Source organism: Canis lupus, chromosome 26 (assembly GCF_003254725.2).
Source record: "Canis lupus dingo isolate Sandy chromosome 26, ASM325472v2, whole genome shotgun sequence".
Classification (NCBI taxonomy): domain Eukaryota; kingdom Metazoa; phylum Chordata; class Mammalia; order Carnivora; family Canidae; genus Canis; species Canis lupus.
In genome coordinates, this window is record NC_064268.1 from 29,677,347 (window position 1) to 29,698,827 (window position 21,481).

Here is a 21,481-nt window from a genome sequence, read left to right on the forward strand (position 1 = left end):
GATCCCGCACGCCCTACACACACCCCTGTTGTGGGATCACTGAGGACGACCGTGGAGAAGGAATTCTTTTTTTTTTTTTAATTTTTATTTATTTATGATAGTCACACACAGAGAGAGAGAGAGAGAGAGGCAGAGACATAGGCAGAGGGAGAAGCAGGCTCCATGCACCGGGAGCCCGACGTGGGATTCGATCTCGGGTCTCCAGGATCACGCCCTGGGCCAAATGCAGGCGCTAAACCGCTGCGCCACCCAGGGATCCCGGAGAAGGAATTCTTGAGACTATTGGTGCAACTTAGTAAGTTCATCGAAGTAGCACAGGGACAGGAGGAGCCGTGGGCAGAAGCTGCTGCACATGTGCTGAATGAGGCTGGCGGTTCTATCGGAGGGGCTGTGCAGGGATTATTAGGTCACAAATGTCTTCTTGGGATTTCTCCTTCTAAAACTACTTTCGCAAGGTTTCTCTGGTGCGTATCATTCAGCTCGGTAGTGACCACCCGTGAGACGTACCGGCAGCCAGGAGACCTTTGAGGATGTAGCAACCGGCCCTTATCTGATCTTTATCAAAGCTATGCAGGCTGTCGTTCAGCCTTCGGACTAGAGACGAGCATCTTCCTGCTTTTACCCCTCCTCGCCCCGCAGGGAAACGTCTGCGGATGGAGCTGCGGAGCGGGGCGCGGCGGGGAGAGGACTGCGGGCGGGGCCGGCAGGGGGCGCTGCGGGAGCGCCGGGGCGCGGCGGGGAGAGGACGGCGGGCGGGGCCGGCAGGGGGCGCTGCGGGAGCGCCGGGGCGCGGCGGCGGCGGCGGCGGAGCGGCGGGCGCGGCGCGCGCCTCCCTGGGGTCCGGTACATGGCGGCGCCGGGCGCAGGGCCCGGGCCCGGAGCGCCCCCGGGGCTGGAGGCGGCCCTGCAGAAGCTCGCGCTGCGGCGGAAGAAGGTGCTGAGCGCTGAGGAGATGGAGCTGTACGAGCTGGCGCAGGCGGCGGGCGGCGCCATCGACCCCGACGTGTTCAAGTGAGCCCGCGCGGGGGGTGCGCGTCGTCCTCCCCGCCCCGCCCCGCCCCCGCCCCCGCCCCGGCCTCTGGTCTGCAGCGCCCCCCGCCCCTTCCCGGCCCCTGTGCGCGCCCGCAGTGCAGTTGGGGGACCCGAGGGCGGTGGCCGTCCTAGGCCCGCGCGGGGAGGGCTCACAGCCCACCGCCTGTGTTCTCTCCAGGATCCTGGTGGACCTGCTGAAGCTGAACGTGGCGCCCCTCGCCGTCTTCCAGATGCTCAAGTCCATGTGTGCTGGCCAGAGGCTGGCGGGCGAGCCCCAGGACCCCGCGGCCGTGTCTCTGCCCACATCCAGCGTGCCCGAGACCCGAGGTCAGAGCCGGGCCCCGCGCTCCCCGCCCCTGTGGCTCGGCGGGGGGTGGCGGGGGAAGGGAGTGGGCAGCGCGGGACACGAGGCAGGCTTGGCCCTGAGCGGCAGGGCGCTACTGTGGGTCTTCTCCCAGCACCTGGAGGGACCATCCAAGGGCTCCATTCTTGGTTTCCAGTCCCCAGCTTTGGCTTCGTTGCTACCCTTCACAGTGCCCGTGTGCGAATCCAGATCAGGTGGATGCAAAATGGGTGCCCAGGGTGCCCAGGCGGGCTAGGGCTCATCTAGGATTGCGGCTGCCGCGCTGGGTAGAAGTGCTTTCGTTCCACAAAGACAGGAGCAAGGTGGTGTTGGTTCCTGTTCTCATGGTGTGTACAAGCCTCCTGGAAGCGCTCAGGGGGTGGGGCAGGCACAGGCCTTCCTGCGCCCTCTCCACCTGTGGGCCACCTGTGCCCAGGTGCTGCTCAGGAACGTAGCCAGCCGAGCTTCCTTGCTCGGATTGCAGGACAGGGGTCAGCGTGGCAGCCCCAGGCTGCCCTAGATGCAGGGTACACAGGCCTGAGTGGGCACAGCACTAGGCTTCAGTTTGAGGGGCCTCCTCACTCTTGAGAGTCAGGACTGGGGGATAAGCTGGCACTACTAACGAAGGTGTCACAGTGGAGCTCCATCTGCATCCTCCTGGTATGTCGCATCTGCTCCCAGTTTCAGAAATGCTCTGAATGCTTGGCCAGAGCCCTCAGGCACTCACAGACATCCTGAGAAGGGGCTGGTGTTCGGGCTGGGGGCAGGCTGGGCCCCTGTGGGTGGGAGTGCCAGGGCCCCGGGTACCTATGCCCCCTGTCCTGAGAGGCCCTGGGCCCTGGAGCGCAGGCTTCCTTACTGATCCACGCTCTGTCTACTCTCTTTGTGTCTCTCTCTGACCTCCAGAGGCCTCCTTTCTCTCTGCCAAGAACCGTAGTCCCCCTGCAAGGCCCTCCTTTTCCTCGGCCCCGCGGCCTGCGGCCTCTCCAGTTCTGCTCCACGGCCCAGCTGCCACGCACTCGCCTCTCTCTCCAGGGCCCCCCGGTTCCCTCCGGTTCTCTTGCTGCCTGTTCTCTCCTTTCGCAGGTTGCGTTTATTGGTTTATCTCTGGGGGTTGGTGCTCTCTCGTTTCTGTGGAAACTGCTGTGGCCCCCAGAAGGAAGAGCAGCCTCTAGAGGAGCTGCAAGGGCAGGACCTTATGGGCCATTCCTGCCACACAACTTAGAGACCGAGACAGGATTTCATGCCTCAGTTTATTAGAGACAACCTGCAATATTTCTAGAATGGGACCACCACCCCCTGTATTCTGTGGAGGTGCTCTCACCCCAGAGGAGGACAGTAGGCAGAGGGGCGGGAAAGCCTTTACTTTGCTGTAGAGAGTGAAGCCTTAGGTATGAGAAACACTTTGGCCTCTTAGATGCAGTCACCCACCAAGACTGGTAGCCTAGAGGATAAGCTGTAATTGCCCTTTCCTGCCTGCCTCCTAAGCCAAGGGTACCTTCCAGGTATTGTCGGGTCTGATGAGGCTGGAGGCCCAGAGCCAGGAGGGTGTGAGGGCCTGAGATCTCCATGTGCTCTCCATGCCCCTCCCCACCTCACCCACCTCGATGTTCTAGGTGCCACCTGGAGTTCAGGCTGGGGGGAGGGGAGAGAGAAGGCCAAGGGGCGGGTCAGGGTAGAGGTGGGTAGACTACAAAGCTGAGTTGAGGAATCTGTGGACAGAAGGAGGGAGAAACTGGAATGGAGCCCTTCTGATTTGAGGGGGGGTGTTGCTGCTCATGAGTGCCAGGCTGGCTGTCAGTGCTGAGGACTCAGGGGTTGTGAGATGGACAGGTTCTCCCTCCAGTGAGGGAGATGGTTAGATAAATCAATGGTGAGAGACAGGAGGAAGCCAGTGTAGCTGGCTTTGCAGGAGCAGCAAGAGTGAAACAGGCTCAGAGTCCTGTTGGCCTGCAGCCCTTCAAGGTAGGGGTAGTGGGTGGGCTCCAGCCAGAGATGCAGGCCCAGGCCCCTGGTAGAAATAGGCCTGAGCTTGGAGGGGGGATAAAGGAGAGGGTGGGGTGGAGAATCAAGAGGTAGTGTGGGTTTGGCACTGGGAGCAGTGGCATAGAGGGGCTCTGAGAGAGGTGGGGAGGAAGCCCCAAGCATGGAGAGAAGAGTGGCATGGAGTTCTGGGCCCCATGAGGACTTCTCAAGTGTTTAGGCCTTGGGTCTACTGCCGGCGATCAGGATATGAAGACATAGAGACCCTGGGGAGATGCCCAATGGGGACAGAGGGCAGCCTGGAAAGGAGGTTGGTGGGGAAGCACTGAAGGGAGGTAGAGCACATGAGGGGCCATGCCAGGAGTGCACTGTGGCCAAGAGGCAGAGGCAATAGAGGACAAGAGCTCTGAGGCCACATATCACATAATCTGTCCACACAGACCTTGGGCAGGGCCTAGGGTAGAGAAAGAGGAGAGATGTCAGTGATCAGTTGGGGGGACTGTGGCAGCCTAGGATCATGATGGGGTTTGGGGCTGTTGGGGCTACCTCGCCTTAGGTTTCATATGGAATTGGGGTGTGAAGCTGCTGCAGACTGGGGGCTGGAGCCCCACTCAGGTGTTTGATCTGGTAAGCTGCAGCAGGCAGGCACAGGGGTCATCTGGGTTCTTGTCCCCTGGCTATCCAGGTGGGCTGTGGGGACTTTCACTTACAAGCTCACTCAGGCAGAAAATGGAGAAGCAGAAGACCTAAGAGCACAGAGGGGTAAATGCTTGTCTTAGTGAGGGTCTGGTCACCTAAGGAAAAATAAAATTCAGTTGAGTGTTCTCTGCTGAAGCTTAGGGAAACTGTATACTTTAAAAAAATGCTCCTCCGGAACGTGTAAGATGAAGTTTGGTGTGCCGAAGCTGTGAGCCTTACACAGAGCTGCGTTGTCCAATATGGAAGCCATGGGCCCCCTGGGGCTGGTGTGACTGAGACTCACTGCAAGTTTAAATACACCTCAGATGGCCAGATGCCTAAGAACTGGCACAAAAAGAGAATACCTCACAAGTAATTTTTGTACCTATTACATGTTGAAATAGTAATATCGCATATTTGGGGTTAATTAAAAATACATTATTTTAGTTAATTTTGTTTCTTTTTACTTTTTTACGTGGCTACTAGAAAATGAAGGACACATGTGGCTCATATCGTGTATCTATTGGACAGCGCTGCTTCAGAACAATCACGACACTTGCCTGAAACACTGAGTCCAGGCATATGTATATGTGCAGGAGGGGTCACACCTCCCAGGAAGCATAGGCTACATTAAGAGCTAAAAATGCATGTGTGCATGTCCCTGGTGCACATCAGTCCTTGTCATTCTATGTGTTATGTTTTCTGGAAGCACTGATTATGCTCCTCCTGTGTACTAGTGTACTAGGCCAGAAGGGGCAGCAAGACTGGCTGATGGGTTAGACCTTGCGGCAGGCTGTCCAGTAGCAGTGATGGATGGTCCTGGCCGCATACTCACCCTGGCCATCAGACCTTGCCAACCAGCCTGAGGATGTTGGGGCACCCACTGTGCTGCTTCAACCCACCCTGTTCTTTTCCTTCCTCACACGACACACATCCAGTGTCCACCTGGTCACTAATATTTGGCCTCAGCGGCCCCTCTGGCCCATTTGAGCACTGCCACCATGAAGGAGAAAGGCTGCTCCTGGGAACCATATGCGGGATGGGAGCAGCAGCCCACATTCAGGCTGTCAACCCTCGATCCCCCCACCCCTGCCAGGATTGCTTACAGGGGATAGGGAGTCAGGACCACATGGGTCACACCAGATGTAAATGGCACAGTGGGTCCCACTATGGTGGGCCAGCTCCCTAGCTGTAGGGAGTGTGTTTCGGGTTGCATTTGGGGTTTTGCTTCATCAGAGCAGTCAGGTTTTAGGAGTAGGAGGAGCACCAACTTTATAACACAATACGCCAGGCTTTTTAACGTTCAGTGATCGTCTTCAACTGTTTGAGGCCCCCTCAGGCATTGGGCCTGGGGACATGTCACCCCTCCTACCTTTGGCTCAGCCTTGCTCTCCAGATTCCACCTGACCCTAATTACCCCACCACAGGGAGCTGGGGCAGATAGGACCAGCTCCAGAAAGTCCCTTGTAAGGTGTAGGGGTGCATGGCAGAGTCAGGCTTAACAGAGCAGATCTGTCCACTGACAGGCCCTGCACACCATTCTCCTGAGACCAAAGTTTCACTCTCCTTAACCTCCCCAGCTCTGTCTAAAATGAGGTCTGAGTGGGTCTCCCCACTAACAGTGAGAACACATGATTCCTGAAGGTTCTAGGAATTGCAGAGAGCTGTATAAATGGTCTACTTTCATTCTTAGATGAATTTCTTATGCCTTTTATGGCTCAACGTTACATTGGTGTCTTATTTCAAGGGATTATCAGCCTCAACAAGTTAAAGATGAACATTATTTGCTGTTTTCTCCTTTTCTCTCATCCTTGAGCTTCCAGAAGGGCCCTGGTCACTATGCTGAGGGGGAGAGGAAATTCAGGTGTGTGCCATGCTGAAGAAAAGCTGCAGACTCAGGCCCACATCTGAGATTCCCCCCCACCCTTGCCATTTGCTGTGGGTGAGCTGTGCTTGAGCTGTGCTTCCAGGTCCTTTAGGAGGTGCCCCTAGCTGAGCTTGTGGGGCACCTAAGTACCCAGGGTTAGGCCAGCCTGGAGAGGGACATGGCCTCAGAGTGGGCACCAGCCTGTGGCGAGCTGCAGGGCAGTGGGCCTAATGCACTCATAGGAGACTGGGTCCTTGCCCACTGACCAGTCAGTAGGAACCAGAATATCAGCGTTTGTAGTAGGAAAAAGGAAATGTATGGTGACGCCTCTCTGCTTTGTGTCTGTCTTTTCTGTGAGTCACTGGTAGGCTGAGTTGGCCCACCTCACCCCACCACATGCCCTCAGCCCTGGGTAACCTGTTCTTACATCTTTGTTGAATCCACTGTCTGCAAGCAACTGAGTGTGAAGCCCACGGTGGCAAAGCAGGGGAAAATCTGAGTCCCAAGCATGCCACCACTCTAACCCTTCCCAGCCTACTGAGCAGCAGAGTCCCCCTGTTCCGTAGAGGGGAGCTGTTCAGAAATGCTCTGAAGGAGGGCTGTCCTAAACTCTGTAGGAATCTTGGGGGGAGTGTCGTACCAGAGAGAATGGAAAGCAAGTCTAACAACCTGGAGAAGCCAGAGGCTGCAGTACACTGTTTGTGCGGTTGCCTCCCCTTGTTCAGATGACAGATAGTAAAACAGGAATGTCTTAAACATCCCCCCCAAGGAACCTCATGGTGTCTTTTCTCCAAAAACCTACCAGTCCCCAGGGCAGGCTATTTATTTGACTAAGAACTGACCTTGAGCTTGAGGGTCAAACACAGGACACATACCTCAGTCAGAGTCTGCAGGGTGGACCCTGCCAGACAGGAGCAGCGAAGAGCCCTGGTCAAGGGAAGCCTATGGGGAGGGACTGGGACCCAGTGGGCGAGCCTGCTCCCTGGGCATCTTTTGTCCACTGTGGTGTCCTCTCAGTCTTATGAATGCTGTCAACACCCTGAGGTCCAAGTGTGGTTTCAGACTTTCCTGTCTTCAAAGAAAGAGGGTAAGGTAAGTAAATTCTAAGTCAAGGGCTATCTGCACCAGTGGCCTTCATCTGAATGTAACTACTTGTGGTCAGGGCAAGTCTCGTTGAGCAGTCAAGCCTTGACAGGAACTCAATCACAGGGTTGAACTTGAGAGCGAGAGACTTGACCACCAAATGTTTGCAAAAATACTTTCGGAGGTAGGCAGAGAAACGCCTGTGAGAAGGAGCTGCCGAAGTCCAAATCCAAAAGCCTGACTTCTGTTCCTTTTTTTTTTTTTTTTCCTGACTTCTGTTCTTGATGGATGTGCCTCCAGCAGTTCAGCTGTGGGTGATCTGGAAGGGGGAGTGCTAGGGGAGGCAGGGAGGCAGCAGCCTGCTGGTGAGCCTTCCAGCACTGCTGGTGGTCAGCAGGGTCGTCACACTTTCCAGGGCTGGAGTCCACCAGCTGAGCTTACCTTTCCCAAAATGGGCCTCTCGGACTCTCCTTATTGCTCCTTGCACTGCTTCTGTCCTAGGACACACGCTTGAGGGCCTCCTGCACTCTGCTGAGGACTTCTCTTGGATATGCCATTTCCAGGCAGTCCTCAGCCTCAGAGCTTAAGGCTGACAGAGGGTTCCTGGCCGAAAGGTTGGACAGAGATGTACTAGACATAATATGCAAGGAACACAATGCAGTAGATGTGATGACTGTGGATTTTGCCCTGGTTCCTAATGATTGTGTTCTGTGTCTGCTCAGGGAGAAACAAAGGCAGCGCGGCTCTGAGTGGAGGCCCAGCACTGGCAGAGCGCAGTGGCCGGGAAGGATCCAGCCAAAGGATGCCCCGACAACCCAGTGCTACCAGGCTGCCGAAGGGGGGCGGGCCGGGGAAGAGCCCTACTCGGAGCAGCACCTGACATGGGCAGACTTTTCATGTGGCCCAGCTGTGGGCTTTGGCAGCCTCCTAATGGAGGCTACATGGGGTTCCACAGTTGGTAATAAAGCTTTGTGGGAAACCGAGGGTCCATCCAAGCTGCTTGCTATCACCTTTTGAATATATTAAGACACAGATTTAGAATCAGTTCTGCATGGTGGGCCTCGCTGTGCTACAGTTGAACTAAGTGACTTAAGTGATTTCACCTTCCTGTACCTGACTTTCAGGTTGGAAAGACCGTATCTGTACAGTTGGCCCTTGAACAACACAAGGATTAGGGGCACCAATCCCCTGCATAGTTGAAAAATTAATGTAACTTTTGACTTCCCAAAGCTTTCCTACCAATAGCCTACTGTTAACAGGAAGGCTTATCAATAAACAGTTGATTAACATATTTTATGTATGTATTATATATTGTATTCTTAACATAAGCTAGAAAAAAATCATAAGGAAAAGATATTTATACTGTAAAAAACCCACATACCTGCACCCTTCAAACTCATGTTCAAGGGTCAACTGTATTACCAGATCTTTTATAAACCGACAACACCACGTTTTGCTAAAGGGAAAGGGGTAGTGCTTTTGCTGAGACTGTTCCCAGGGTGCTCATCTGCAAGGGTGTGAGCATGGAGGTAGAATGATGTCATATAGGTTATGTGCACAATGAAATCAAAGATGATGTGTGTTGTAACCTAGAGCTCACTCTGTGGGCTGTGAATGCCATGCAGAATTCAGTAAGACTCCTTTCCACCTAATAATGTCCTCGACCCTACATACTTCGCCCACAGTATTAGGGACTTGTCAACAACCCCCTTCCAATGTTCAAACTCCAGTTCCTGACTTACACATTAGTCACCATGTGCTGTCAACAGAAAAGCCTGAAAAATGACAAACCCAACTGAACATCTAACTCAGTTTACCTAGAATCTAGAAATTTTTTTTGTTTTGAAATCTGTGTTTGGAAATTGTTTCCCTGCTTCTACAGTATAGTCTGGGACAGCCTTCCACATGACCCGGCAGGCTTTGGGGTCCTACCTATCCCAGCAGGCACAGGAGTGTGTCCCAGCTGCGCATCACAATAGAAAGGTTTCATATAGAAACTTTGATTGTAAATAACTGGAGACCAGCTGTGCTGCAGGGTAGCAGAGGGGGGAGGCGGAGAGGAACGCATGCCAGCCCTGCTCCCATTTAGTATTCTTCCCCTTTGCTCCTCCCCACTACTCCTGCTCACTTGCTTGCACTGGCAAATAATCTAAAAAAAAAAAAAAAAAATTAAAACAATGCCCCCCAAAACAAAGGCCTTGCTGAAAATGGAGCCTTAGTAAGAGTTTGCACTAGGGCAGGGCTGCCTCCCTGGACCCTCCACAAGACTGAGTCAAAGTGGCCATTCCACAATTTGGAAAAACAAACCAGGTTACAATTCCATTCTCCAAAGGAGCATCAAGAACTAGTGAAAGATTTAAGAACAACCAAAGCATTTTTCCTAATTCCCTCAGCCATGACTTTTGAAGCCTTCTTCTAGGATTAATGTGGTAACTAGACATACAGACATGCTTAATTTTTTTTCTGAAAGGAAACCTGTTTTTTCCTCCCTGGAAATCCACTTGGAAAAGACAGGGATCTGGATCAGAATTATGTCAAAGTGCAGGACAAGGTACATGATGCTTCAAACAGAAACTTTAATAGGTAAACCTATCTCGTAATGTTATAGTGGGGGCGATACAAAGAGATGGTTGCCAGCTCCGCTCCGGTCAGTATTCTTCTCCTTCTTCAGCCTCTGCTTCCACGGAATCCACGCCCACCTCTTCATAATCTTTCTCCAGGGCTGCCAGGTCCTCCCGGGCCTCGGAGAACTCCCCTTCCTCCATGCCTTCCCCCACATACCAGTGCACAAAGGCTCGCTTTGCATACATGAGGTCAAACTTATGGTCCAGGCGGGCCCAGGCCTCGGCGATGGCGGTAGTGTTGCTCAGCATGCACACGGCCCGCTGCACCTTGGCCAGGTCACCCCCAGGGACGACAGTGGGGGGCTGGTAGTTGATGCCCACCTGCCAGAGAAAAGGAAGAAGGCAGACTGTGAAGCTTCAGTCAAACCCAGAAACGGTGGGTGCTTTCATGCAAACAGGAGACCTGCAAGTGCCTTCTTTGTGCCAGGCAAAGTGTCAGGCGAGCAGGGTGCTGGTTTCTAGACAAGGACAACAGGGAAAAAGGGGCCAGCCAGCCTGGCTCGGTTCCAAGCTGCCTGAAGGGCTGTGTCCCAGCCTCTGAGCCATGTGAGGTGCTCAGGTAACAGGATGGTTTCTTCTAAAAAGGAATAATGCTTTGTATGCCTTAGATGGCATTTTCTCCATAGGATTCTACAGACGAGGATTCATTGCTGTAGCTGAAACCTCTTCTGCTCGAGTCACAGCACTATGGTTTTATTATGAGGGGAGATCATCCTGCCACCCCGGTCTCCCATTGAGAGAGCTAGCCTGTGAATCCAGGACAACAGGATTCCTGTCAGAGGTCTGAGGACTGCTGCTACCACTGCAACAGGAGGCGGCCTAGGTGTGCTAATAGAAGAAAGGGGGTGATAATCCAGGGCTGAGACCAAAGGAGAGGCATTCCAAACTTCTAAACCAGAGGACAGAGGTTTGGGTAGCAATACACAGGGTCACTTAGAACGTCAAGGGCAAGACAGTACGTATTCTAGGCTGGCGGGGCCACATGGTCTCTGTCACAATTACTTCAGTCTTTGTAGCACAAAGCAGCCACAACAGCACATCAGTAAACAGGTGTGGCTGTGTTCACATGAAATTTTATGATGGAAAGCCTTGATAGGGTTTACTTTTAAACTATGGATAAAGCTGCAAAGTGACATCAAGTTTCCTATCCTGTATCAAATGGAAGGTGGCTACAAACTATGCTGGAGGCAAACTCAGGTCAGAATTGCTAAGTTTACCAAAAGAGAAATAAATATAGCATCATTTTTTTCCCAAAAACATGACAGTTTTTCTCTAAATCAAATATTGCATGCGATATTTAGATTGGGTTTAACTTGTATGTGCCAGTGGAATGAAGTGTTTAGCGACAGCAATGTTTGTATTAATGCCCCAATTTAAAATATCCACTTAAATTCTCAAAATGCTTCCAAAATTTCTGCATTTCTAAACCCAAACTACATTTTCCACACAAATTAACCACCCAAAAGAGGAAACAAAAATTGGTTCTAAAAATTTCCTGTTTGAAGTTAAAAAAAATTCTCATCACATGTATACAGTGTGATAACTAAGGAAGGAAGTTCAAAAGGCCCCACTGAATAAATTATCACCCGGGCTCAGATGACCAGGGGCTGGCTGCCATGGATCAGAGGTATTCTCCACAAAAGGCCTTCTGTACTTGGTCGGCTGCCCCTGACGGGGGAAACCTCACATCATCACCCAGTCCTACCTTAAATCCAGTCGGGCACCAATCCACAAACTGGATGGTGCGCTTGGTCTTGATGGTGGCGATGGCCGCGTTGACATCTTTCGGGACCACGTCCCCCCTGTACAACATGCAGCAGGCCATGTACTTGCCGTGCCGAGGGTCACACTTGACCATCTGGTTGGCCGGCTCGAAGCAGGCATTGGTGATCTCGGCCACGGACAGCTGCTCGTGGTAGGCCTTCTCGGCTGAGATGACCGGGGCATAGGTGGCCAGGGGGAAGTGGATGCGGGGGTACGGGACCAGGTTGGTCTGGAATTCCGTCAAGTCGACGTTCAGGGCCCCATCGAATCGCAGGGAGGCTGTGATGGAGGACACGATCTGCCCGATCAGACGATTGAGGTTGGTGTACGTGGGCCGCTCGATATCCAGGTTGCGCCGACATATGTCGTAGATGGCCTCGTTGTCCACCATGAAGGCACAGTCGGAATGCTCCAGGGTGGTGTGGGTGGTCAGGATGGAGTTGTAGGGCTCCACCACGGCCGTGGACACCTGGGGAGCCGGGTAGATGGCAAATTCCAGCTTGGACTTCTTGCCGTAGTCCACCGACAGCCGCTCCATGAGCAGAGATGCAAACCCAGAGCCGGTGCCGCCCCCGAAACTGTGGAAGATGAGGAAGCCCTGCAGCCCTGTGCACAGATCCGCCTGAGAGAAATCACAGACCGAGAGTCAGTGCCGCCGGGGAAGGAGCCGCACCACCAGCCTCCGATGACCCACAGTCACTTCTCTTTCCCTCTGCAGGACACCACGCATTCAAACCGTCCACAGGGCACCCGCGTGATGCTCAGAAGCAAAGAGCGGGGCAGATGTTAAGACGGATGGGTGATGGAGGAGGCACTGAAGCCACATGCGAAGGAAGATGTGGACTCGAGATTCTGGCCTGGGGTTTTGTCAAAGTCATCTCCTGCCCACCCTCCTGTCCAGGGCAACACCCACAAGAAGCTTCCTTAGCGCCCTCTTACCAGTTTCCGGATCCGGTCCAGGACCAGGTCGACGATCTCCTTGCCGATGGTGTAATGGCCTCTGGCGTAATTATTGGCTGCATCCTCCTTCCCGGTGATCAGCTGCTCTGGGTGGAAGAGCTGCCTGTAGGTCCCCGTGCGCACTTCATCTGCAAAGAGGACACGTGGGCAGTGGGTCTTCAAGGCCTGTTGTTAACTCGCCAAGGGGGATAGATTCGGGGACCCTTTGGATCTACCAAGCACATGCTGTTCCTTGGGGGGCAGCAGCATCAGGGTCTCATAGAAAATGTCTGTGCAACATGCAGACCACAGCTGCAATCTATGGCTCTAGTAGGTCACATCAGCTGGAGATACCAAGTCCAATCTGACTGGTTCCCAAAGAAGGGAAACCACTCACACCCTCACCCATGAAATTATTTCTTCAGATCTGGAGCTACATCCAAGAGTCTAACTAAAAAATCCCTTACATCCTGGACAGTCACCACGTCAGCAGCACTTTGCCAGGAAGTCCCATTGGGGCACCCTATGTGGCCTGCGCCTCACACTTCAGGGTGACATTGTCTTCTCCTGGGTGGCCACTGAAAGTGCTCTCTCTTTGTAGCTCTCCCTGGGAACCACCTCAGGCTTCTAATCTGCAGGATCCCAACGAATCTTCTCTAGTTACCTTCTATGTCTAAGATGCAGGTCAAGACTCTTGTGCACCTGCATCAGATGTGTGCAGAGTCAGGGCGGGGCCGGTGACTCGGCACCCTGCAGGTGGGGTCTACATAGCCACCCGCCTGGCTCTGAGGCGGCCACGAGTGAATCTAGTCCCAGCCCATCTTTGGTCTGTACTTTAGGTTCTCCTAAATTAGGAGCCTCGGTGTCAAGGACACTTTAAGCACTAACCCCGTGGTTTCTCACCTAACACAGCCACGGGCATACACTTGTACGTCCCATCCTTTCTGTAGAAGGATTCGAAGGAGCACAGGGGACATGGATGGGGCTTCAGGGAGGCTCCCCCACTCTCCCAGCAAAGCCGCCAAGTGCCCCAGGACCTACCGACCACGGTGGGTTCCAGGTCCACAAACACTGCTCTGGGCACATGCTTGCCAGCCCCAGTCTCGCTGAAGAACGTGTTGAACGAGTCATCCCCACCGCCGATGGTTTTGTCACTTGGCATTTGACCATCAGGCTGAATTCCATGTTCAAGGCAGTACAGTTCCCAGCAGGCATTGCCGATCTGGACACCTGCCTGCCCCACATGGACAGAGATGCACTCGCGCTGGGGACCAGAACAGAAGCATTGAGACCCCCTTGTCTTCAAGGCAATCAACACTATATAGCATGCAAATGAAACCAAACATCTTAAGTTAGTCTTTCTAAAATATTTTGTTGTCTTAAGATCTCCTCAGACATTATATCTCATGAGCTTTCAATGATATTTATATCTGAACACTTATCTATATAACATAGATAGACATACACTTAAACTATGAATAGTAATAGAACCATGGCAAATTAGTCTTCCAAGCCATAAGCAATGTTAAAAACTGGTAAACAGGGATCCCTGGGTGGCACAGCGGTTTGGCGCCTGCCTTTGGCCCAGGGTGCGATCCTGGAGACCCGGGATCGAGTCCCACGTCGGGCTCCCGGTGCATGGAGCCTGCTTCTCCCTCTGCCTATGTCTCTGCCTCTCTCTCTCTCTCTCTATGTGACTATCATAAATAAATAAAATTAAAAAAAAAAATTAAAAAAAAAAAAAAAAACTGGTAAACAATGGCTTAGAAAATCAGACAAGGGGGGATCCCTGGGTGGCGCAGCGGTTTGGCGCCTGCCTTTGGCCCAGGGCGCGATCCTGGAGACCCGGGATCGAATCCCACGTCGGGCTCCCGGTGCATGGAGCCTGCTTCTCCCTCTGCCTGTGTCTCTGCCTCTCTCTCTCTCTCTCTCTCTGTGTGACTATCGTAAATTAAAAAAATAATAATAATAAATAAATTTAAAAAAAAAGAAAATCAGACAAAATATATGAAATAACACTTTATAGTCATTGGACAACAGGCAATACAAGACAGTGATTCAGACAATGTAAGCCTTAGCATTGCCCCCAGACAATGTGCTGGGGAGTTTCCAGGCTACATTTGGGGGAAGGGGCAGAAACCCAATGCCCAGGGATCTCCCCAGGTTGAGAGAGAATTCAGTGTTCAAGGAGGCTAAGGTATCTAGAAACCATGTCGCTAATAGTGGAGGGGAGAGAGTTGCACAGAAAGAGCTCTGTGGATGTCAGCAAAGAGTCCCACTTGAGTCCACAGTGGAGTAGCACTCAGCACCCATGTGTGAGGGACTCTTGAGCTCACAGGCGTCTTGAGGGAAAGGCCTCCTTAGTCACAAAGCACTAAGGGGAGCCCTCCCTTTAGTAGTTGGACCAAATGAGACCTACACTAAAGGCTCACTTTTAATGTCAATCTAAACTTACCAGGTATAAGCACGTGCCCGCGCACACACGCACACACACATACACAGAATATATGACCACATGAAAAGAAAAAATAATCAATACAAACTGACCCATAAGTGACAGAGATGACAGAACTAGTAGACAAGGACATTAAAATAGTTGTTACATACCTATCCATATCCCAGGAAGGTAGAGAAGAAAATGAGAGATATAAAAAAGACCTAAATCAAACTGCTAATGATAAAAAAGAATACCTGAAATGCAAAATACACTGGATAGAATTAATAGCTAATTATGTATCACAGAGGAAAAGATGTAAGGATGATAGAAAAGTTCTAGAATAGAAGCGGTGACACAGAACATATGAATATACTTAATGTGACCGAATTATACTTAAGTAGTTAAAACGGTAAATTTGGTGCCATGTGTATTTATTTTATCACAAAAAAAGGTGATATTCAGCAACAAGTGGTTGAATCTCAAAACAATTATAGTATGAGGTGGAATTCAAACAGCAATAAATGAACTCAATGATTCCATATATATAAAATTCTAGAAATACATTTAAGTAGATTAGTAGTGGGGCAGGAATGGCAAGAGGGAGGATTTTCAAAGGGGTAGGAGGAAACTTTTGGGGGTAATGAGAGTTTTATTATCTTTATTGAGGTGGTGGTTTTGTGGATTATCAATGTTAATAAATGTTAAATCTTAAAAAAAAAAAATAAGAACATAGGGAGAGCCTCTGCATTGCTGAAAGATCAGTGTATTGAAAGACTTGTTATAAAATATTTTGTCTCAGGGGATCCCTGGGTGGCTCGGCGGTTTGGTGCCTGCCTTCAGCTCAAGGGCGTGATCCCAGACTCCTGGGATCGAGTCCTGCATCGGGCTCCCAGCATGGAGCCTGCTTCTCTCTCTGTGTCTGTGTCTCTGCCTCTCTCTCTGTGTCTCTCATGAAAAAATAAGTAAAATCTTTTTAAAAAATAAAATACAATATTTTGTCTGTGGACGCCTGGGTGGCTCAGTTGGTTAAGCATCTGCCTTTGGCTCAGATCATGATCCCAGGGTTCTGGGATCAAGCCCCACACTGGGCTCCTTGCTTCTTCCTCTGCCTGCTGGTCCCCCTGCTTATGCTCTCTCTCCCTGTCAAATAAATAAATAAAATCTTTAAAAATAAATAAATACTTTGGATTTTATTGCATTGAGAAGTTTAACCATGTAATTGTCAGTTTTCTAAAATAAAAACTTTACAGAAATACTAACCGGTCAGTAATTACAACACAACAATAGATCAAATTTGACTGAGTTAAAAAATACATAACTGTTAAACCTTGTCAAACTATACACTTTGTTTTTATTTTATGACCCTGACAGCTCAATGAAACTAAGAGAGACAGAGAGAGAGGAAAAATACTTCACCATTCAAAAACTGAGGGAATGAATAATCAGCAGATCACTATTATAAGAAATGTTAAAAGAATTAACTAGAGAAGGAAAATACTAGATGGAAAATTCGAACTACACAAAGCAATAAACAACTCCAAAACTGCTAAACATGTGGGCAAACATAAAAGACTTTTTATTGTATTTTAAAAATATAATTGAACATTAAAGCAAAAACAATGATTTATTGTGGGGTTTATAGCTCATATAAAATTAAAATATGGGATGCCTGGGAGGCTTAGTGGTTTAGTGCCTGCCTATGGCCCAAGGCGTGATCCTGGAGTCCTGGGATTGAGTCCCACGTCGGGATTCCTGTGTGGAGCCTGCTTCTCCCTCTGCCTGTATCCCTGCCCCTCTCTCTCAGTGTCTCTCATGAATAAATAAATAAAATCTTTAAAAAAACTAAAATATGACCAATAGTAGCACAGAGGCCAAGGAGGAAAAATGTAAGTATTTTGCTGGGACGTAGTATAATATCACTTGAAAGCAGACTGCGACAGACTGAGGATGTGCTCTATAATCCCCAAAACAACCACAAAAAAAATAAAATGAAGAGGTACAGTCACAAAAGTAATAAAAAAAGATAACATGGAATCATAAAAATAATCCAAAAGAGGCAGGAAAAGAGAGGAAAGAGGGAACAAACAGGAGATAAACAGAAAACAAGCAGCAACGTGGTCGATTTATACCCAACCCTACCAATAATCACAGTAAACATCGTTACAAATTAAATGTAAATATCTAATTAACAGGCAGATTGTCAGAGAAAAAGCAAGACCTAACTATAAACCAACTATAGGAAGCCCAAAGATGGGTTAGAAAGTAAAGTATTGAAAATATATACCATGCTAAGCCTAAACCAAAGGCAAGCTAGAGGGGCTAGATGAACAGTACAGTTTTTATTTCATTTTATTTTATGCTGACACTGCTTGCTATTAGCATAGACTGACCTTGGCCTAGAAGAAGGGAGCTGGGATGGATGGGACAGGCAAGCTTCCAGGTGTTCCTCCAAGCAAGTTTATTTATTTATTTTAAAGATTTTATTTATTTGAGAGAGAGAGAGAGCACAGAGGCAGAAGTAGACTCCCTGACAGCAGAGCCTGATGTGGGGCTCCATCCCAAGAGCGCAAGATCATGACCCGAGCTGAAGGCAGACGCTGAACAGGCTGAGCCATCCAGGTGTCCCTCTCTCCAAGCAAGTTAAAAGGAAATACCACCCTGGATGAGGCTGGGCAGCAGGGCTGGGAGGAGTGCACAGGCACACAGCAGGGCAGTGACATCGCTCAGGCATACAGGGACAAGGTGGCGAGTCTGGAACCTTCCACTCTGCCACTCATCTCCCACTTCTCCAAGAGCACCAGTGGGCTCCATCCCACTGCTGAGTGTACTAGTGGGAACTTACAGTCTCTACGTTCTCAGCATTCTCCCTGGTGAGGAGGCAGCCTGGGTCACACCTGGCTGACAGCACATTGCTCACAGGGAGCCCAGGTGAACAAGGCACTCAGCCTGGTGGTGGACAGCAGGGATAGCAAAGCCCAGGACCAACACTGTGGCTTTCAAAGCAAAGAATTTTACTAAAGAAAGAGGGTCATTTCATAATGATAAAGGGACCAATTCAACAGGAAAAGCATAGTAATCCATAATGGTTACGTACTATTAGAACCACAGCTTCTTGATACAGAACTTCAAAATATACAAAGAAAAACAGAACTGAAAGGTGAACAGACAATCCACAATCAAAGACTTCGACATTCTCTCAATAACTGATTCAACTAGATAGACATCAGTCAGGGTAGAGAAGACCTGGACAACACTATCAACAATACCGATCTAAATTACATTAGAAAATACTCCAATCCACACAGCAGGATACACATTCTTATACGCACAGGAAACATTTGCCAAGTAGACCACATTCTCTGTCAACCATAAGACAAGTCTAAATAAATTCCAAATAATTCCAGTAAGAGTTTGGTCTGTAGTGGGAGGGGAGAGTGGACCCCAGAGCCCTGAGCAGCCATGCTCCTGCCACCAATCACCATTACCACACCCCTGAACAGCAAGGCCAAAACCCTCAGCTGCCTCCACCCCCAGCACTCCTGACAACAAGCCCAGATCATTTTAACTATGGGTATTATTTTCCTATCATCTAATTATGATCACATTACAGTTCAGAAATCTCAAACAATTTCAAGTTGTTTCTAATTTCCTAACCTAGCACTGTCATCTCCTAATCTTTAGAATTGAAGCTCTGAAGCCCCCAAACTCGGCTTCTGGTCTTGTTTTACTACAAGGGCCTAAATCACAGCTGATGGTCTAATTCTGATTCCAACCAAACTGCAACACTGAGCCCAAAAAAAAAAAAAAAAAAAAAAAAAAAAAATTGCCTTTAGAGGCAGGGACAAATTCTCCAGAAGATACTAAACTTGGTGATGAGGCTCAGGGATGCACAAAGTAGGATTTTATTTTTTTTAAGATTTATTTATTCATGAGAGACACAGAGAGAGGCAGAGAGAGAAGCAGGCTCCCCACAGGGCACCCGATGTCGGGACTCAATCCGGACCCTGGGTTCCTGCCCCAAGTAAAAGGCAGATGCTCAACTGCTAAGCCACCCAGGCATCCCCAAAGTAGGATTTTAAACCTAATTTCTGATGCTGGGATTCCCATTAAATTCTTTTTAAGATTTTATTTATTTATTTATTTGAGAGACAGAGAGCATGTACCTGCACATATCCCACTGTGCGGGGATACCGACATGGGGCTTGATCCTAGGACTCTAGGATCATGACCTGAGCCAAAGGCAGACGTTTGCAACTGAGCCACCCAGATGACCCTCTACTAAATTCATCTTCAGACACAAACCCTTCTAACAAAGTACCTAGGACAGCCAATATTTTCTCAGAGAATATCAATGTTAAGTTCTTTTAGGTTATATTCACAACAACTTGTCACCACCTCTCCCTCCCCGGAAGTTTCCTAATTTAGTTGGTTCAATTACTATGAACTTTAAAAATCAAATTTTAGGCATTTCAACTTAAGAAGACTCTATCGTATCAAACAACAATGGTGGAATAGCTCTCTGAAAGTATTAATGAAGGTATGAAGGTGTTTTTATTTCTTAAGATGAAGCCTTAGCTAAAAAAAAAAAAAAAAGCTCCTGAAAATAATGAAATGCACAAATTATCTCCTAATCTTAACGCTTTCTTTTACCTGTCTGGTAACAGAAGATAGCTTTCCTTTATACTTAAAATAATTCACTTCTACAAGTAATTCATTTGAGCAGCTTGATTTCACGCTGTGCAATGACTGATAAGAGAAGCCTCAAAACAACTTTTACAAAGGGAGAATGCAGAGGTCAGTATGAATTATTATATAGTAAATTATGATATAGTTTGTATATATGGTTATACACAGACACACACATATATAAAGTTCGGAAGCTACCACAGTAATCAGGAGAGGAAACAGGATGAGCTCTCAGCCTCAGTTAAGTGACACTTGAACTGGACCACATGAACTCCTGTTGGAGGACTGTTTTGGTGGCTCTCCACCTAAGGCTGTCCTTCTTGGGCACTGCTTATTTGTCTTCCAAATAAGCACATTATTTGGAAATGCATAATGACACAGGTGTTGGCTGGGTTCAACTGATGTGTAAACTATTAATGTGTTAACAACTACATAGTAAATCTATGAATGAGGATATAAAAATGCATGAATTAAAGACAGAAGCCTGTGGGCTGCCTGGGTGGCTCAGCAGTTGGGTATCTGCCTTCGGGTCAGGGTGTGATACCAGGATCCAGGATTGAGTCCCGCAGCAGGGCTCCCTGCATGGAGCCTGCTTCTCCTGTCTCTGTGTGTGTGTGTGTCTCTCATGAATAAATAAATATTTAAAAAAGGGAAAGACAGAAGCCTAGCCTGCTGTGGGAGGACACGAATTCTCGTGTATTGCCAATGGAAGAGAATCTGGCAAGATCTACAAAACCACAGCCATGCACTCCTGGCACCGCATGCACACCTACATTAGGTAAGAAACAAGAAACAGGGATCCCTGGGTGGCGCAGCGGTTTGGAGCCTGCCTTTGGCCCAGGGCGCAATCCTGGAGACCCGGGATCAAATCCCACTTCGGGCTCCCGGTGCATGGAGCCTGCTTCTCCCTCTGCCTGTGTCTCTGCCTCTCTCTCTCTCTGTGACTATCATAAATAAATTTTAAAAAAAATAAAAAAAAAAAAGAAACAAGAAACAGCACATGCACAGATTACTCATAAAAAAAAAAAAAAAAGAAACAAGAAACAGCACGTGCAGATTACTCATCGCAGCTCCATGTACAAAAGACTGGGATAAAAGTCCAAGCATCCAGGGACCCCGAACAGGTTGTATAATCTACAGCCACACACTCGAATACTATGCAGCCGTAAACAATGAAGATCTTTGTACGGCGATATGGAGGGCACTGGATTTTTTTGTGCAATGCAAAAACAAAGTGCAAGAGTGTGCACTGTGTGCTTTTTCTGGCGCAAGAAGGGGAATATGAGCAAGTCTGTTCCTGTTTGCTTGGTTTTGCTCTAAGAAAATTCTAAGTATAAACCAACCTAAATAAATAAATAAATACCCCATTTAACAGAGGAAGCAAGATTTTTCAGCATCTAGTGTTTTCTACCATTCTTATTTCAGGACGCTGTAATACTGCCTACCCGTGCCCCCTCGTGAGCCCACAAGTAGGAGACACAAGTCGGAGAACTCGAGTGCAGCACTTGGGTTGCTCCAGGAAGAAAGAGTCGGGAAGGGCCAGCGCTGCGGGTGCCACTCCCAGGTGACACAAGCGTCCCGGAGCTGCCGCGTTAGCCCCCCCCCCCGCGCCCCACTGCCATTTGGGCCTGCCCCCCGCCCCCGCCCGAGGCCACCCGCCATACCATGGTGTTTGCCTCCTGGTCGCACGCCGGGCTCCACTTCCTCTCTGTGCCACGCCACGCGCCCAACTGCTTGCAGGCCACGCCACGCTCCGCATCCTGATTGGCTCGCTGCTCGAGCGAATGCTATTGGTTCCGACCGCTTGGGGGGGGCGGGTTCCAGGCAGGAACCTCAAGCGTGATTGGCCATTTTCTTGACCGGCGAGGTCGCTTTTGATTGGTCGTCACTTTGGGCGGGAAGCCGCGACCTGGTGGCGGGAACGCAGTGGCTGAGTGTCGCTTGCAACGTTGGCGGGAACCCGCGGGGCTCATGCCACCGAGCAGCCGTGGAGCGGTGGCCGCAGGGCGTCCCTAATGAGGGGTGGAGGCCTTGCAGTAACAGCT

The 21,481-nt window shown here is 49.7% G+C and overlaps 2 protein-coding genes across 3 annotated transcripts; one reads left to right on the forward strand and one right to left on the reverse strand.

Annotated features, from left to right (window-relative positions):
* The first annotated feature begins 780 nt into the window (after positions 1 to 780).
* Positions 781 to 7,969, forward strand: MZT2B (mitotic spindle organizing protein 2B). Of its 2 annotated transcripts, XM_049101898.1 has the most exons (4): positions 781 to 1,011; positions 1,211 to 1,359; positions 2,282 to 2,461; positions 7,709 to 7,969. In XM_049101898.1, exons 1-4 carry the CDS (start codon positions 848 to 850, stop codon positions 7,864 to 7,866), a joined length of 651 nt encoding a protein of 216 aa, XP_048957855.1. In that variant the 5' UTR covers positions 781 to 847; the 3' UTR covers positions 7,867 to 7,969. The 2 variants fall into 2 exon arrangements, with proteins under 2 accessions (XP_048957855.1, XP_025330702.1); XM_025474917.3 differs by lacking the exon at positions 2,282 to 2,461 and having other exon boundaries at positions 791 to 1,011.
* Positions 7,970 to 9,542: 1,573 nt separating this feature from the next.
* On the reverse strand, positions 9,543 to 21,256 carry LOC112677006 (tubulin alpha-3 chain-like). The gene is made up of 5 exons (XM_025474909.3): positions 21,101 to 21,256; positions 13,355 to 13,577; positions 12,314 to 12,462; positions 11,316 to 11,996; positions 9,543 to 9,931 (listed from the first exon to the last, which is right to left on the reverse strand). The coding sequence occupies exons 1-5, from the start codon at positions 21,101 to 21,103 to the stop codon at positions 9,635 to 9,637; spliced, it is 1,353 nt and encodes a 450-aa protein (XP_025330694.1). The 5' UTR covers positions 21,104 to 21,256; the 3' UTR covers positions 9,543 to 9,634.
* Between the last annotated feature and the right edge of the window lie 225 nt (positions 21,257 to 21,481).